The following is an 18,714-nucleotide window of genomic DNA, read 5'->3' on the forward strand; positions in this document are numbered from 1 at the left end:
TAGCCTGTGCAACTGTGTACACTTTTCTTCGGATGCTTTAACTCCAGTATTGTATCGGGATCCCATATTCTGGATCGAGACTGGGGTCGGGGCTGATGCTGTAGTCGGGACTGATACCTCATAGTGGCGGTGGAAGAAATGAGAAAGCTGGAGAACTAACAGAGAAGAACAGCATGAAAGAGAGTATTTATAGTGCGCTGAGCTTCTTACTAATCTAAGGGACTACATTGCAGCATTTCTCGCTGCCTCGACAGACCCTCTGTCTGTCTACGACGTCATCCCCGACGAGGATGGCAGGACTGTCATTCCCAACAGTCCCATGAGGCAGGTGGATCCGAGGCAGCTGCCTTCGCCGCCAAATTCGCAAGGTAAGCAAGTTCCTGTCTATTGACTACATAGTCTACTGGCCGTTGACGCTCCTCATACAGCAGACACTCCAGGTTCCCAACCGACAGTGGAACGGCAGCCCGCCCGCACAGAGCCTAGCTTTATGACGAACACCGCGCCGACCGCCGCGACGAATGCAGGAGCCCGGCCAGCACCCACAAGGTACCCCGACCACGGTGTGATGGGTGCGTCATTGCAGAGAGCTGCACGTTGGGACAGCCAGGTGACGGCTAGAAGGCCCTTGGCGCCGATTATGACGGCACAACCACGGCAATGCTCTCCCAGAATGGGGGAAACGGTGCAAAGCTGTCGCAGGCAGGCCATCCAAGAGGATCTGTGCAGAATGGGGCGAGGCACGCGCCAGACTACTACAAGGACTATAGACGCAAGTTGCAGCGGGAGACCTTGGCAAAGAAGATGGTGGGAATGCTGGAGGACCTTCGGACGAGTCTCAGCGGCATGCAGTTCGGGTGAAGACGTGGCACATGTTAATGCGTCAAATATCACACGGCAACTCTGTGTATGCTTATGTTGAAGCATGTTTTCAACTCTAGTTCGGTACAGTAACCAACAATCTAACGCTACTGTCATCCCTTCTGCGCTCCCGTGATCCCTTGGTCCTAGCCTCCACGGTGATCCTGGTGGGAAGAGATTGCACACGACGTACGGCCGGCGCACTTCCCATTCAACTCGGGGGGAGTTGGGAACAGTAAGGGCTTGGTTCTGATTCAGCTAATAATTGAATCTAACAATGCAAGCAAAAGTCAGATTGTGGTTTGAATCTTAAACAATCTTGAAGCACTATCATTGTTTCTACGTAAAAGGTCGCCGTATCCTCATTTTAGTCAGGGTCCTTGGTATGTTGTGCGCTAGTCTAAATAACGGGAGGAAAGTGGGCGGTGTAAGCTTTACCATTCGCCGGTTTACGGTGAAACCATTTTCCAGTCTAGACAAATGGATGTGAACTATTAATCTGCCAAACCCATATACCCCACCCTACCATCCTCACCATCCTCACCATCCTCACCATCCTCACCATCCTCACCATCCTCACCATCCTCACCATCCTCACCATCATGAACTCACCCTGGCTGGAATATAGCCCTTTCGATGCACTCGGTCTTGACCCGGCCATTTACGACCCACCAGCTATTCAAAAAGCGTTCCGAATCGCCGTACTGCATTGCCACCCCGATCGCCGTGGTGAACAAGTGCCACACAATAGATGGCCTACCATTGACCATGTACGAGCTTCTAGGGATTTCCTTCTGTCCACCAGAGGATGCGAAAACTTTTACCAGGATTATCCAAGATCATTTTTCCCTGCCGATTGCAATGCAGGCGATCCCATAGCCTACAGCATTGTTGACAAGACCGGATTCGTCACATGTCCCTACTGCTACATGGTCACTAAAACCACATCAGAGGCCGATCATCTGAACAATTCGCACCACTTGCGAAATTGCACTCTTTGCGAATCTTATATACCTATTAGTGGTATTGGTGAACATCACCAAGCTGAGCATATCTGCCAAATATGTTGGGGGAGGTTGTGAGTATGGCTGAACATACGATCGATGTGCATACCTGTGGACATTGCAACTCCGTGCTTGATGATCCCAGAAACACTTACAGATGCAAGCTTGTTTTCTCTGCTAAGCGAAAAAGATTGAGGTTTTGATGCCTGCTTGTTTACTGCAGAATCATCTCACTTCCCATCATGAATTGCAACTATGCCGAAGGTGCAAGCCCGAAAGAGAAGGGTTTGCCAACCATGTTGCCAAGTATCATGAGTGGATCGAGTGCCCAAAATGCGAAACAATCATCGCGAATGGGTCCCTCTTTTCACACATGAAGCAAAAGGGTCGGTGGCAAAGGTGCCCGGATTGCCCCGATCTCGAGTCAGAGTTCGAGAGGAGTCATATCGAACTTTATCACCTAGAGAAACAATGTGACGAGTGCGATCTAACTCTAGCGTCTACGATCTTCGAATACCACCTTACGACGGTTCACTTCTGAGTAAAATGCGATGATTGCGGCAAATTGCTGAGGCAGGAGGAACTTGATACACATCGCCGGGTGGTACATAACGTCCAAACATGCCCCGTACCAGCCTGTTTCGAGGTCCTTGCCGAAACTCGACTTGCGCAACACATTATTGATTCTCATTCGAAGAAGACCTGTCCATTGTGTCGTCATTCTGCGGTGGACCTAGTTCCACACATAACGGATCATTTAGTCGGCGGTTCTTTTGATTTAGTAACACATCCCATTGTCGAGTCATCATCCATTGCCCAAGAGAAAGAGGAAGAGAAAGTCCGTTGCCGTACTTGCGATTTTCAAGGATCTCGTCCCGAGGTGGGCTCACATACGAAGACCGCTCATGAGTAAGTACTCAGACCATGTGCAAATATGTTAGCTTACAAAGTGTTAGAAAACGCGAAAAGTCCGATAAGATCCGATGCAAGTATTGTGATAAAGTATGGCCACCAAAAATATACGGCGTCATGAAGGACCATGCAAGAAGCGCAAATTAGGACAGCAGGAGTGAAGTTGTGTGACAAGGGCAGTAAGGGCTTGGGTCTGATTCAGCTAATAATTGACTATGGCACTTCTAGGAGCTCTGGTTTCCTTCTCTCTTTTCGAGAGGGTGATTCGTCGGGTTTATATACACCACATCGAGCATCCTTTGTCCCCTAGCCGCTGTATCCCTCCAGGAACGTAGTTTATCCGGCTGGGCCGTTCTGCATACCTTAGCTGGCATGCGTGTGACAAATGGCTTAATAGTGCCTTCTATCTTCTCACCTCTAGTCACTCCAGCTTCCGCAATCCTGAAGACTCCTCCACCAACGGTACGCTTTTCCTGTGGCTGACGAAAGCAGCCACCCCTTAACCCGCTTCTTCCAACTCCTTCCAACATTCATACTCACAGGCAAGACACCAGTGCAGATTATCATACTAGGAAGACTTGTGGAAGAGGATGAGATGGAAGGGTAATTGAAGCAACTTCATTCATCTCTCCCAAGCCGCACGACCTAACTATGTACCCTAATGGCAGAAGGTATCTACCTCGGTGGGCTCATCCGTCTGGAATTGACTTTCTTCTTATGCCACCTAAAGGTCAACAATACGCCCAGGGTAACCAGCGCCAGGCCCCCGACCCCAGCTCCGACTCCAATGCCGACCTTAGCTGCTGTGGATATTGCTCCTGTCGTGGCTGTAATACTAGTTTCAGGGATGATATAGGTCGTTGCTGGCGGCACGGCGGTCATGGACGGGGCTACGGTGGGAGTCGGCCCAGTGTCAAGGGCCAAGACACTAGGGATGGGACCTAAGTTGATTCTCACACGTCTTGGTAGAGACATCGACGCGGCCGAGTTACTAGGAATCGGCTTTGAGCTGTGGGAGGATTCGTCCAATACGGGGTGATCAGACTGGACGAACCGCGAAATGGGAGTCAACCATTCGCTGTCCAAATTCATGGTTAGGGGCAGCGAGACCACTGTGGATTTCTGGGACAACAAACGACAGCTTATGGGTACTTACGGTGCAGGTATGCTCTAGATGCTTGTTGAAAAGTTGAAGGACCGTAGATGGAGTATGCTGCACTTCTCGTTGAATAGGGCTGTGCTAGACGTTGGGACCTCCGATCAAGTTATCGAGAATGAACAAGCCGCCAGCTTACTGGGTTCTTCTGGACACAATGCAGCAAATATTGTTTTATGTAGGGGGGTGAGACGGAGACCCTAAGCATACGCCGATATAGTTGTGTCCATTATTGGGCGTGGCGCACTTGCTGGCTCACAAGAGGCACTCTGGGATCCCTCCAATTCCCACCGAGTAGTATGACTGGGAAGCTAAACAACCATTCTGGTCCGCACCACCGTAGTCTCTCATTGTCCCCTTATTGAAGTGCGCTCCGAATGGAACCATAATCATCCAGCACGGTAACATGCAGTACTGTCTCTTTGCTGCTTAAGCTCGAAGAGTCTCACGGGCTGTTTTCGGTCTTGAGTTTTATTGTCCCTTACTTTGATGCATAGTCGGAACCGCCGCTTAAGCGGCACCGAGAGACGGGATTGGACGCCGGACATACAGCTTATGATGCAGCCCATACCAGAGCCTAATGTTCCCACCGCCCCGCTTGTACCGTTCCGGCCTAGAGACTCGTTCAACTCGGAGCCTGAACTATCCAGCAGCGTATTCGTTTTTATCCAGCTGTCGAGAGCTCCAAGACTCTCGTGGGATGTTTCCGGACTAGCTTACATAGTTTTCCGCACAGCGGTCAGCACTAGTGTACCTTTGGAGTGCAGAGACAGAAGAGAAGAGTGGAATGCCGTACCAGCGGATCAGGTCCTATTATTAGCGAGCCGGTTCGAGACCCCGCGCCATCAGGACCATCTGCCCAATCTTCCTACTGCGCAAGAAGATATCCTCGTCAAGAGAGGCCGAAGAGAAGCAGGGCCCGAAATCCATCCTGCCAACAGGGATTTAGGAGCCGGTCTAGCAGCGTCCCTGGCGACATTCGCCCAGCTCGAGCTCATCATATCATCAACTATTCACCCGCAAACCACCAGCTTGCTGTATACTGTGCTGTATGAACAGCAACAGACAGTCGCTGGCCCATACAGTGAAGGAGAACACAGCAAGCATTTATTGTATGTACATATTGTAACGATGCAGAGTCATAAAAGCAGATATGACGGACCAGCGCATCTAGGAGGCGAGTTCATTATCAATCTCCTCAGCCATAATACATAGCCCAGACTGGAAGCTTTTGGCACTATACTGTAGCTGTCCCGATATATTCGCCTCATAAGGAGTCAAAGCTCACAAGCCTATTTGTGTTGCCGAGTTTCCATCTGATTGGGATTTTCACTGCGCCCTTTGCTGCTGTCTGCTTACGCCACCCAATTCCCTGTGTATATAACCCGATAGCCCCCCATTCCTTGATAGAATCCCTCCTCGAATACACAGTTGTATCACATTGGCTGCGCTCTCTGCTGTGCCATTTGCCCCCTCTCTAGCTTTTACCCTTGCAATCTTTCTTCTTTACAATCTCGTCGAATATGGGATCCAATTACAGATTTTCCATCGTTCCACATATCTTTCACAATTACACAAGTGGCGCCGAGGACAGCCCAATATCCACGCCAACCATCGCAACTCGGAATCAGTTAGGAATCATTCAAGGCTGCGAGTATGATACGGAGCCCTCAACGGTTTCCCAGTCCCAGTGGCAGCGACTAGAAAAGCACGTTGCGCATCTCAACAAGCACAATGGGAGTCATGTATCGTATAAGGTGATTTACGTCGCCCGCCATGGCAGAAGTGTGCACAACGTAGTTATGGACGCCGTAGGCTCAGAATGGAAAGTATGATTGCCTGAAAATTGTTCACCCACGCTCAGATGTTGACTGATCCATTATAGGAGAAATGGGCTTATAAAGACGGAGCTAAGGTGGACGAACTTCCTGTACTGGCTGAGGCAGTGCCACTCAATGACGGCGAAGAGCGGTTGACATGGGCTGATGCACAACTCGTCGACAAGGGAAGAGAACAGGCACAGAAGCTCGGAGCGGCGTTGATCCAGTGGAGTAAAGAGAACGGGATGCCATTACCAGGAACTGTCTACACCAGTCCTCTGACTCGCTGTCTCGAGACAACAAATCTGATCTACAGCGACGCGTACCAACAAAACGGCCTCCATTTCCAGCCAGTCGTCAAGGAGAAGCTCCGTGAGCGACTGACGAACCACACTTGTGATAAAAGGAGAGGTCGCGCATCAATTGAAGAACGGTACCCGGAGTGCTCCTTCGAACCTGATTTCAGGAACGAAGATACGCTGTGGAAGGCCCGAACAAACGGCGGTACGGAGAATGCAGAGACGGAAGCCGAGCATATAGCTCGCAAGAAGGGGCTGCTGGAAGATATATTCGAGACGGACATCGCCCAATTCGTATCGTTGACAACTCACTCGTATGCCATCTCTGCTCTCCTCTCGGTCGTCGGGAGTCCGCCAGTCCGCTTCAAAGAGGGCGCGATGCTGGCTATGCTGGTCAAGGCTGAAAAGGAGCCAGCGAGGGGAATATTTGAGAGGTTGTACGAGACGGAGCTTGATGGGATGAAGTACAAGTTTACTAAGAAGCAAGACGAGATCGCTCAGCAAATCTCGCAATTCTGGGCGCACAGTCAGGCAACGGGAGACGTCAAAGCCTACCTGCAAGGTGATGAGGGCCATGACTACGCCAAGATCGACAAATGGGTGCAGGCTCGCACTCCGTTTACAGATCCGCCTAACGAAAAGCTAGCAGAGGGTGACACGGCTTTCATCATCGGCAATCGGGCGTCCTTTGACGTCGCACAGTACCTTGATAAGCCCTCAGCTGCCGGCATGTCCATGATCCATCTACTCGCTCTCCCCAGAGATGCTATCTACAACGCCGTCTCCTTGAATCAGGACAATGTCTGTCTGATAGACGATATGGTCGCCCTCTTCCGGTCGAGTTGGAACGAGAAAGAATTCAGGAGTAGGGTGTTGGCTCACCAGAGGAAGGCCATCGAAAATGCTAAGGGAGACAGCAAGAACGACGAAGGTTACAGGCTCGCCTTGGAACACTATGAAGAGTTGGAGAGCAGCATACATCAGATCGAGGTCAAAGACTTCAAATTCGGCCTGCACCTGTTTCCAGATCAAAGCGTCTCCCACTTGCACATGCATATCATTGCAGCAACCAAGAGCATGCGCAAATACAGCACGTCACACCATGACCAGAAGACAAAAGATGCGCTGGAGGTACGGGATATAATAATGAATGGCAAATTCCAAGTTCCGAAGCACGAAACGGCTACAACCGTGACAGAGGCCGCAGACTGTACGGCAGAAATCACCATCTGCGAGTGTAGTGACGGGTGTATGGTCATTACCCGCAATGGCAGATTTGAGAAGCCTGGCACTCTTGACCGTTGCATGGAAGAATACAGCGAGCGTCGCCTGTGGTTCGTCAGATTGGCGAATACTACGGTCAAAATGGTCTCAGTCTTTGCACAAGATGTCATGGGTCAAGAGGTGCTCGAGATGCTGAAGGAAGATCACTCAGACAAGGCAAGACCCTACTATTACACCCAATTGGTGGCGTTCCAAGCTGCCGAGCTACTTGTCCGCATCAGGGCAGTAGCAGCCCAGCCAGGGCCAGAGTGTTGGCAGACAGACCTGGAATCGACGCTTTTTGAGTTTGCCCGCATACAGGTGACTGGGGCAATCTACGAGACTGAGTGACACATCATTTGAAGCCGTGTTGTTTCCTGTGGTCGTACCACCATCTCTTCTGGTCGTGGTGCCAATTTCTAACGTCTTGTTAGATTCTCGCCTGCTGTTTGGTGGACGTTCTGGGGGGACGTATTTCTCGAAAGTCAAAGGTCGTGGAATTCGAAGAATATTCATTCTCCTCTCAGGCTCAAACCTAATCTGGAATTCTTACTTAGCACATTACTGTTGTAAATCATGTTTAGTTATTGCTGTTGCTTCTTTTCTCTTGAAGATTTGCGAAATTGGGTACAACTTGCTTTCAATCTGTGCTTTCAATCTAGTCAGATAACTATCTTTAGACAGCCCTGTTCCGCGCGATCATAGCGCCTGATATTTCTAGCCCTCCGCTTGTACTGTTTCCGACATAGCTGCTTTCCTCAGGATCTCGAAAGGTTCCTTGTCGTTCCACTGCCAACAGTAGTGGCTGTTCTCGTCTTCCTTGCTGCAAGTGACCCGTTACACGTTAAGTCCCCGATAGAAGCAGATAGCGGTTGGAACACCAGCAGAAATGGCTACCAACCAAAACCTGCTACAAATAAGACACAGCTGTGTAACTGTGTGATGTGACGCGAGCTAATTGCCCTAACCAGCTACGCGGGATACTGGACGTTTCCGTATCCCGCGAAGGGAGGAAGGACATACAGTAGTGACTTCGGATTAGTAACGATTGTTCCTACCAAACGTGGCTCTGATCCAGTACAGAGGACCATCGCAATCTCTGCCAGTGAATCAAGCCCTGAGAGGTCCGGAAGTCGAGCGGCGACTTGGATTCGATGGGCCTCTGACTCTTGAGGGCCGTGTCGGATTTAGGCTCTGTTGACGGTAGTCAGGCGGATGCTACGCTGTGTTTTGTCGGCGTGTTAATGAACAATCTTCCTTTCCCGACTGCTTAGTTACATCGGACAGAGCTTAGCCAAAGCATGTGTCGCGGTTTGGAGCTCTGCCTGCAATTGAACTAGAAGCCCGGCCCCATGTAGCACAGTTACTTTCTCCTGTGGCTGACGTAGGAGCCACCCCCTTAACGCGCTTCCTCCACCGTTCAATATTCATGCTCTTTTGGCACATGAGCCGAACAACAATAGCTTTCATACAATGGTCACAATCACAACAATCAACCTTAAATACAGGTAGTAGACCTTCATTTCTATATTCTAACAGCTATTTTACCGCCAAGGCCGTAAGGCTTCTTTCCTGTACTCTGTAGGATGTCTCAGTGCCAGCTTGCCGAAATCTCCAATTGCTTTTCTATCTACTGCAGTTTTGCATGCAGTTTTACGACACGGAAGCATTGCCATGCGCACCTCCACCGCTTGTCATCTCCATACAAGGCTAGGCCAGCCTCTCGATACTGCTGTCGGGCAGCAAAGATGGCGCGTCAACCGACTGTTTCATAGAGGCCACAGCATTACTATCCACAGAGTTCGCTCTATCGCTGATAATCTCCTCAGGCCATCGTACATTACACTCCGCGCCATCTCCGAAAAGTGCTGAATTCATCGTACGGGGCCATGACGGACAGAAGTCGGATAGGTCGCCCATATTGTACGTATTTGGAAAATCTGCAGACGCAAGTAAAGCAGGATCAATCGATCCCGAACCAGCGAAATGCGGATTAGGGGTCTTGATAATGAGCAGCGTCAGATCGCTGATTTCAGCTCTCATCTTCCGTATCTCATCGCGCAGTACCTCTATTGTCGCCTTCATCTGTGAAATATCTTCTGCCTTTCGTGCACGAGTAGCCCTGGCTGCATCGCGATTCGTCTGGCGTCTTCTTTCGGGACCCGTGGATTGTACAGCGGGCACAGTGCTGGGAAGCAGCTGGTCTCCCATCGTCTTGGTCGTCCTTGAAATTGCGAAGAACAAGGTTTCGAGGTTTGCTGGTTGGTAGAGGAAGGTGAAGAGAAAAGGGAAGAACATCAATTACTCAAAGAGGTATAGACTAAGGCTGGTTCAGTATGGCCAAGATGTTTCTTTGATTATGTTCCCTCTTTATAATAGTTGTCTGCGGTTCGTAATACTGACAAAGCCCTCCTGCTTCCTTCGTCGGTACAATGTGAGGCTATATGTACAATACCAGCAGGCGTATGTGCCATCTTATCCCGTCACATACTTCCCACACCTGCATCAGAGCAGAAACCACGAGATAAGGAGCTACTACTGTGCTGCTACCCGACACTACTTCTTTCAGTGTTCCTATCTCTACTCCAAACAATATGGGATCCCGGAGAGGCTCTGGGCCAATTTAATTCTCCCCACTGCCTTCCTACCGTAATCACGGATCACAGTAGCATACATTCGACGTCAGTTCTGCTTTCACAGTCGCACTTCTCCCACGTTGCATGTAGAACAACTTGCAGCTCGATCCCGCCTCGCGGCCGTGTCCCGCCGCTCGTGCGTCGGGTTCCAGTACGCGAGCGCGCTGAAGATGTCGCAGTACCGCCCGAGGTCGCGCGTCGGCCATGGACGTCTAGCTATTCAAAGCGGCTCCGTCAAATTTCTGGACCTTCTTGAGGCGTGTTTCTGAATGTCCATTGAGCTACAATAGTGTCTCGCGGGACGGTAGATATAGCAAGTGCTAGCTTGCGGGTGTGAAATGTAGCTGACATGATGAGCTCGAGTTGGGTGGAAGTGATCTCGCCACGGCACTTGCTGGTCTGGTTTCAGGAGCCATGTTGGCGAAAAGGATTCGAAAAGGTTTCTGGCCCAGCTTCCCTTAAAGAGGAGAAGTTCTCGAGATTAGGCAGTTGACCCGAATGACGCGGGGTTACCACGCTGCTTTCCAGGGGACCTGGCCCGCTAGTCGCCCTAGTGCGCCATTGCTGCTCTTCCGACTCTGCGGGCAACTATGGAAGCCAGGACCGGAAACAGCTCACGAGAGTCTTCGAGTTTAAGCAGCAAAAGGCACCACTTTATGTTACTGGATAATTTTGGTTCCATTCGAAAGCGGCGCACCTCGACTCTGAGGACGGCTCGGCCCGTCCTCGGTAATTACTCTAGGAGTTGACCAATTATCCGGGCTCCGTATCTTCTCGTATCCTTGCAGTGCCCGGAGTATCTTCCTGGGCCTCTTCCGTTTTGCTCTGGTTATAATAGGGGGAGTCCATATTATTGACCATATCAAATGTGGATATACGGTCGGGAACCCGAACCCGGTTTGGCGTAGATCCCTCTGATTGTGGAGCAACTGACCTGCAAAAGCCCCATCTATTTGACGTCCTACCTTTCTCACTTGCTCATCGACTATTTGGGCAGGATCAGTAACATGTATCTGCTGCTTACAACCGCTGCTTATGACAATTTCCGCTTGTATTGGTGCTAGGTAGGCTACCATGGTGACTATCAAGATGAAGTGATCGCTCCGGCGCCAGAAGCATGGCCATGTGTTCAGTAGGACCGCCAGCTGTGGCACCTTTAGCTATCTAGAGCGTAACCCAGTGTCCAGAACCATGTTCGAGCAGACAACCCCTGGTTCTGGTGACTAGTCACTTCGGCTTGTCCTTAGCGTTGTAGCTAAAACTTGATAAAGCAAGAACTCCTCACGAACATATCCATCAAATCCAGCTGGTGTACTTGTATATCTGATAATGTAGAATTTTCCAGTGTTGTCAACCAACCAACCAAACAAACCAACTAACAGCGGTTGCTTGTTGGTACTATATTCTGAGTTGTCATGGTTGGTTGGTATATTAGGGCGAAGTGAATTGTATGGTTGGTTAGTTAACAGGGCCAATGCATTTAGATAACACACCCCTTCTCCCGCCACCACACTACGTATATTGCATCAAGTCCATGAATTAATTGAGTTTGACTATGTATCTAAGGAAGAGAGAAAGGAAAGGAGAAAGGAGAAAGGAGAACGGAGAAAGGAGAAAGGGAAAATGTGGGAAAGACTGGCAAATTAGACCTGCTGTTTCCATGGTTCCCCGCGTCAATTTGTCATTCTACTGGGTTAAGATAGGAGGCTTGAATGTTCCAAGCACTTTATCCAATTTTGCAGTGAGTTCGTACACCTCTGTTTGCAAACCCAATACTGCAGACTCTTCCAACTGTTTTTCCAAATGGGTTTTATCATCTTTCCAAACCTTCTTCTTTCCATGCGTCTTCTTGCTAGTCCCCGTTTCGCCGTAGGGTTTCTCGAACATGATCCCTTTACCCTTGCAGATAGTAATAGCTGAGTCACCAAAACCTTTCTGATAGCATATTGATGTACTACGGCTGGCAACTCGAAAGACATTCGTAGCCTTAAACTGGAGGAGGCAATAGATTGTTGGGTACGCCTTTTCTGATCCCCCACCTTTCGACCAGGCATCCTGAATCCCGCTAATGTCGGCCTTTTTGTAATGGTGGGCGCTTTTGAGATACTCGTATTCTGGATGCTCCGTCATGAATTTATGTTCTTCTGAATCAGGTGCGCCGATATCCTCGCAAAGGAGTCCCTGAGGTGTCATCAAGAAGATTTTGTCTGTTTTGTCTGACACCGCGTACGACTTTCCCTTCCACGCGATGAAGATCTTATCTCCATTCTTGCTTCTGGGGTATTTACTGTAGCAATGATCCCATTTGGAATCAATCGACGTATCAAAATTGGCTGGCGGGGGCGGGGTATGCAGCAGGGATGCCCAGTTTCCAGGGAGATTTCTTTTTACCAGGTATCCTTGAATTGTCCTTTGAAGGGTTTCGAGTTCTCTAGAAAGTTTCTCCTTGTCTGCGTCACCCGCTATCTCGATCCGTTTCTCCAGCCCAGAGACCTCCCGGAGTTTGGCTTTCAGAAAGGAGTACGGGAGCGCATGTTCTCTGCCGTATTCCTTTCCATAATCCGCCACAAGATTGTCGTTGAATCGATCGAGTGGCTCGTAATTCTCATTCGCAAGCTCTTCAGGCGTCTTGTTAGGATCATCGGCCTTATCGAGGTAAGCTTCCAAGTCTGTGGTGATCCCATTATAAAGTTCTAGCAGGCCCGTTTGCTGATTGCCGGGCATGAAGAGGCCTGAATGGCTATTGTTCTGGCCCCCCCATTTCAGCAGCATTTCGTTTCACGCGCTTTTCGTCGTATTCTCTTTTCTTGTCTGGTTGTAGGAGTGTACCAGCCGCAGCTTTGATGACTAAGTCTCCTATTAATACGCTGTATCTCGGCCAATCCTACTTGTCGACTTACACTCGAGCCACTCCGTCTTCTTCGGAACGTTACTCATGCCCACAGTTGCCAGATATTCCGTCCCCCTTTTTTGAGCTGTCCTTGACTTTCGGTATCTAAAGGCTCCTCCGATCCTTTCGGGTGTCCCAAGCCGAAAAGGGTATAGTAGTTTGGATTTTCGGAGTCAAACTCTTGCTGAATTCTTGCCAGAACTAGATCGTTCAGTTTCACGCCGTCCGTACCATCGTCATCATCGTTGTCGCTATCTATATCCATATCATCCGCCTTCTCCTTCAGTCTTTCTAACTCAGCTTGCTCATCGGGACTTAAAGTCCCCGTGCTTCCTTTTGCCCGCAGGACAGCCTTTCTCGCCCTTCTTTGGACCTTTTGGGAAGCTGATGACGATTTTGGGGTTTTCTTAATCTCTGCCATTGTATGTTTGGAGGGTGAATGTGGGAATGAGAGACACGAAAGATGAGAGACGTAATCAACACCGGTATTTATACTCGGCTGTAGTTCCAAGATTTGGCTTTGACGTACATAGAAGAGCGCCAATAATGACTGGAATTTCGAAGACAAATAAGGCAACGTAGTTTTAGCGACACTTGTCAGACAATTGGCCAAGTAAAGGTCACATTGCGCCCCGACAAAGTCCGCTACGGGATCTAAGTCACTAGCGAAACCTACGTCCTCTCTCTACTCTTTGATAATTTCCGTTTTAGACCGTTTTTGCAGGGGTAGCTGTTGGCACCATGTACCCCGCCATACTCGCAAGTACGAGGATACGAGACCGTATCCGATTCTAAGTCACAATGTCACGGATCGAATTATGCAGCACCGTTCCAAATGTATATCGCTTCTTCGTTGCAACGTCTATCCTTCCTTTACCCCTTCTTCAGAAATTTAGCGCTTTGAGTGTCCTTCCCTATCTCCGCCATATACTGTACCTACTTCTTTTCGACAGATACCCATCTCGGGAGAAGAATCATGTCAAGATCGGAACTCAGAAAACGGCACGTACCGAAAGTTAACATGAGCAGCACGAACGGCCCAGCAACCCGATCCAAGGCTAAAGTGCGGACCGTCATGTGGCAAGAGGTCCCTGAATGGCATGTCGACAACCATTATATCCTCAGTGGCTATCGACTAGAGAAAGCAGACTATCTGGAGATCTTCACCAGCCTGACCTTCCTACATAACGAGACTTGCAATGTATACACTCATCTGGTTGGGGCGCTCCTCCTACCACTCATCGCAACTGTCTTCCTGCAGCACCTGTGCGAGCCTCGGTTTCTCAATGTCTCGTCCATTGATTATACTATATTTGGGATCTACTTATGGTGTGCTGAGATTTGGTTGGTCTTTAGCGCACTGTACCACCTGGTGCAGCCCCACTCGCGAGGCGTAGAAGAATTCTGGCATGGAATGGATCTGCTAGGCATTGTTATTGTGACAGTGGGCACGTTCTCTTCTGGCATCTACTACTTATTCTTCTGTGAAGCGGGCTTGCAGAGATTACACTGGGCTATTGTTAGTCTCCCCGAGCGGTTTTCATCACCCCACTCTACTATCTCCCTTGCTGACATGAGCTACCCAGATCCTATCCACAGGCACTGCTACCGGTGTTCTAATTTCGCATCCAGCGCTCAGAACGCCCCGCTTGCGGAAAGTGAGGGTGGGCGCCTTCGTTGCTTTTGGCGCTTCATCGTTTATACCACTGCTGCATGGAGTCCAGCGATACGGGCTCGAATATATGCTCCAATATTCGGGAATGAAATGGTATCTGCTCGAGCTTACTTTCTACGGCACCGGAGTTAGCCTGTACGCGGTAAGTCTATACGCTCACCGCGTATGCCATCTCCTGAGAGACTTGGATTCTGACGAATATCTGCAGTTCCGCATTCCGGAGCGTTTTGCACCGGGTAAATTTGATATTTGGGGAAGCTCACACCAGATCTTTCATATCGCTATCTTATGCGCAATGTATACACACCTGGCTGCCTTGCTGCAAGGTTTCACAACCTGTCATACACTGGAAGTCTGTCAGCCTCAAAGTGCCCATCGAGCGAATTGAAGTGCTATCGCCGTACTGATCTTCCGCCAGCTCTGATCTAGCCAAATACGTAAATGACTCTTTCCTTCTAGGCAGTCTGGGATGTTTCTTTGGTGGATAGCTTTTCTGGTTTGGCGGGGTAGCTTTCGTAGTTTGTTTGGTAGCTTGTTTGGCGGGATAGCTCCGCTTTCCCCAAGCCAAAGGAGATAGAAAACCTGCTGGTAAGTGGTTGGTGGGGAAACCATTTGAAGGCAGCTGCCTCTGCCTCTTCTGCCTCGTGGGACCGTGGACAGTGGCGCCGTTATCGTTATGGTGACCAGATGATTTGATACTGTACACGTAACGTTAATGAAATCATTGAAGGGGACGGAACCGAAGTAGAAGATTGTATTGTTGTTGGAAATACTCGAAGATAGCAGTTTTAAATCGATTTCGGCCGTGGAGATAACTTTGATTGAAATGGTCGCTAATGGTGGGACGGTCCGTGAAGGGGTGCCTTAGCTTACATCCTTCATCAGATAGAATCACTCTTTCCTTTTCTTTCTTCACTTTCCTCAACCACAAGACCTCCACGACGATGTGCACCTCCGAAAACATCACCATCAACTCTGCTCATGAAGCACATGGCCTACCTATCATGACTTTGCCGCGGACCAACGACCCAGCTCATCAGTTAGAGGAAGATTATTATTCCTCGTGCTTCGACTTCTCCTATCATAGTCTATCACTTGAGAGCTGTATAGAGATGGGGGAAATCGGTTGGTATATTATGCAAATACTGCGGTAACATTATAAAGTCTAAGCGACTTGGGAGCGGCGAGTGGAACATCGTACTTTTCCGTGCCCAGAGCATAGTGGCGTGCTTGTAGAAGGAGAGCTGGATTGCATACATAGTAAGAGAGGGATTCACTAGCAAGGCAGTGACTGATCATGTTGGACACTGTCGCACATCGATGGAGAAGAGCGCAAAGAGCACAATGAATTAGGAAACTGAACTGAATTATGTAGCAACTGCTAAAAACGCGTCTCGTCAACGCTAGCCTGAGTGCTGCCCACAATCTCCCGGCTGGCTCTGGCTGTTTCGTCGAAAAGGAAATACCTCCTATGGCGTCCATATCTCACTCTTCGTACCAATGAACCCCCTTTTACATGATCTCTATGGTGCGTAGTTGGCTTTGGAAGCGTCACTTCCATCCCAATATTCCACATGCGGCAAATGCGACGGGGGTGTCGAAGGGGCAGATCACGCCACTCAGTCCGGCATGTTGGATATGCAGCCGAGTACATACGGTTCAGTGCCACGCATCGACAGCAAAATGTGTGTCCTTTCCTATGTTAGCTACGTTCGACATGGGGCAAGACAGCGTACCACACGGCAGCCGGTCCGGAACCTTCATCCACTGCCAGCATATCTCACACGTCCCAAGCCGGAATGTCTTCAAGGGTCTTTGAGGCCCACAAAGTCCTTGATGGGAGATCTGCGGACACCGATATACTTGACAGCTTGCGCAAAGGATCTATCGCTGATCAGCGTGGTTTAACGTGGAGATCCTCAAGACGTACACATCGACAACGCTCAAGAACATAGCAGAACTCGGCAGTTTGCTCATCGCTTGAAATAACGGCGCGGCAACGACGACAATTGAGTACGTTGACTGTGAGGTCGATTAAAGCCGTCGCCCCGTTGATCATCGGGACTCGAGCTCTGAGCCTCTCCGTACGTCGGTAACGATCCCAAACGTAAAAAGAGCGTCGGTGGGAGCCGTATGCTGAGTGTCGGGCTTCTCGTTACTGAGACCGTGGTCGTTCCCTGAAATTAAGGGAGGAGGATAAGACGACGCCTACGGTACCACCAAGGAGGAAGAGGGAGGGGCTACGAAAGAAGATAAAAGAACGGAAACAAAGTATTTAAGGTATGGGGAGAGACTACAGAGCGCATATAGTCTCTATGATACAGTACGTACGACCGTGTGCATTGTACAATATATGTTGTAAGCACAGTGAAGTAGCATCAAGAGAGCAAGTGACTTGCCACGTGAGTGTGCTGGTACCTGCATGATCTCCACCCTCCACGGGTCTGCTGCTGTTCGCCAATATGGAGTGGCGGCGTCATCAACACCTCCATCCATTCTTGGGTCTATATCTAGCCTATTGTAACATATGGATCTTATCGTCCTGTACGCCATAAACGCGCGATCATACAGCCCGGTGTCCATAATCCGAATGCAGTTGGGAACAAGCTGCATGTGAGTCGGCTACAAAAAGCGCTTCCTCCCCATCCTGAGGTGTACATCTACCCTACTGTAGCTTGTGCATCTTGCAATCCAGTATCTATGCAAAGGGCACCCGGTGCAAATGTAGGATCCGTCTCTTCTGAAACAGGGTTACAGTCCCGAGTGAATCACCGCTTCATGTTCTTGATGGCTACAGTATCAATCTTTCTACAATGTAAGCGGCTAAAAAGCGAAAAGAGCAAGAAGCTGAACGATTGATGACACTGCGCTTTCATTTTGGCCGTACATACAGTTCGGCTTCAGTATATATGTCTAGTAAAGCAATGATTGTAGTATAGTAGAACTTCAAGGCTTCCATCACTCCACCTTTCCTTACTACCTGAGCTTTTTTACTCATCCAAAACATCTTTGCAAACGAAATTGGTATATATAGACAGCATATCGAGAAGGACAGCCACGGCAATGTCAGCTCACTGCAACACATTCCTTGATGATTCGGAAGCGGAAGACGACGACATAGGTAAGTCGATGGTTAAGCAAAAGATGGCTTTTCATTAAGTAATTGATGTAGGGACCAACAGTCATTGCTCTAGTGATGTGCTAGACAGCCCAGGTAGCCTCAAGGATTTTATCGATGACTCAGCCTCAAACGAGAGCAGTTTCGCTATATCAGAGCAGCACAGCCCCTCGACCGGTGACGAGGGTGAGTCCAGCACGTCGAGATCCCCCCCAGAGGAGCGATCGTCCTCCTATGTTGGGCATCTCTACAGGCTACTTGCAAATCTACACAAAGCACTTGTCCTGCTTCAGAAGTCGATGGGGGTCGTGGAAGAGCTAGTACTACAGCAGACAGCGTCGCCGATTTTGGCGGAGGATAAGAGCAGGTAAAGCATACGCAATGCATAGAGGGCGATGCAGATTTGGATATTCCCTTCACGAGACACATCCTGCGTTTTCGTTATTTCTAGGAGAGCGAGACACTATAGATTCATCAATGGAACAGATTAGCTTGTCGAGAGCAGTGGTCATGCGCATCTCTGTCTTTGTGCCTCGTAGAGATATGGAACCCCCTCCCCGCTGATTTCGTATGCATCTACCCACACTGGCTCCCAAGTGGCGTCAAACTTGATGGCATTCTCGAACACGATTGGGTAGTAAATGGTGGTAGGTAGGTGGCGTTCCTTGCTACGAGCTCAATAGAGTCTATTGATTTTGTTGAATCCGGTATCGATAGACTGAGAAGTCAAAATAGTCGTATTGATGGTTGACGTGGTGCGTAGTAGCTAGAGAAACTAGAGTAAAGGTATGATTTGAGGTTGTTTGTATGCAGGGAAGCTGTTGAATGGAATAGAGCAAACGGCAGTAAGAGATCACTGGGAGATAACAGGAGTAGAGTAGGTATTTATAGTGTGCTACTCCCCTAACACCCTTGTAATTGTTATGCTAACAAGACAGCGTCAAGACACAAAGCTTCCTTCCATGCCTTCCATTCGAGTTTAACGCCAAAACCTCACTCATGATGACCGGTATGCGAAACGAAAAGCTTGATTCCCCTGCCTTACGAGAAATTGCGTGGAATCTTTCTTGCTGAAGAACC

General features: G+C 49.3%; 3 protein-coding genes across 3 annotated transcripts; 2 read left to right on the forward strand and 1 right to left on the reverse strand.

The window, feature by feature from the left end:
- Positions 1 to 5,456: 5,456 nt before the first annotated feature.
- Positions 5,457 to 7,666, forward strand: PG998_002956 (uncharacterized protein; the record flags this gene model as incomplete). Its single annotated transcript, XM_066869774.1, has 2 exons — positions 5,457 to 5,762; positions 5,819 to 7,666. The coding sequence occupies 2 exons, from the start codon at positions 5,457 to 5,459 to the stop codon at positions 7,664 to 7,666; spliced, it is 2,154 nt and encodes a 717-aa protein (XP_066733524.1).
- A 3,971-nt stretch (positions 7,667 to 11,637) lies between these two features.
- PG998_002957 (uncharacterized protein) lies at positions 11,638 to 12,723 on the reverse strand (the record flags this gene model as incomplete). Its single annotated transcript, XM_066869775.1, has 1 exon — positions 11,638 to 12,723. One exon carries the CDS (start codon positions 12,721 to 12,723, stop codon positions 11,638 to 11,640), a length of 1,086 nt encoding a protein of 361 aa, XP_066733525.1.
- Positions 12,724 to 13,636: 913 nt separating this feature from the next.
- Positions 13,637 to 14,904, forward strand: PG998_002958 (uncharacterized protein; the record flags this gene model as incomplete). Its single annotated transcript, XM_066869776.1, has 2 exons — positions 13,637 to 14,360; positions 14,428 to 14,904. Exons 1-2 carry the CDS (start codon positions 13,818 to 13,820, stop codon positions 14,902 to 14,904), a joined length of 1,020 nt encoding a protein of 339 aa, XP_066733526.1. The 5' UTR covers positions 13,637 to 13,817.
- Positions 14,905 to 18,714: the final 3,810 nt, after the last annotated feature.

The sequence above is a fragment of the Apiospora kogelbergensis genome (assembly GCF_038363985.1).
Source record: "Apiospora kogelbergensis strain CBS 113332 chromosome Unknown utg000002l_segment0_segment0, whole genome shotgun sequence".
Classification (NCBI taxonomy): Eukaryota; Fungi; Ascomycota; class Sordariomycetes; order Amphisphaeriales; family Apiosporaceae; genus Apiospora; species Apiospora kogelbergensis.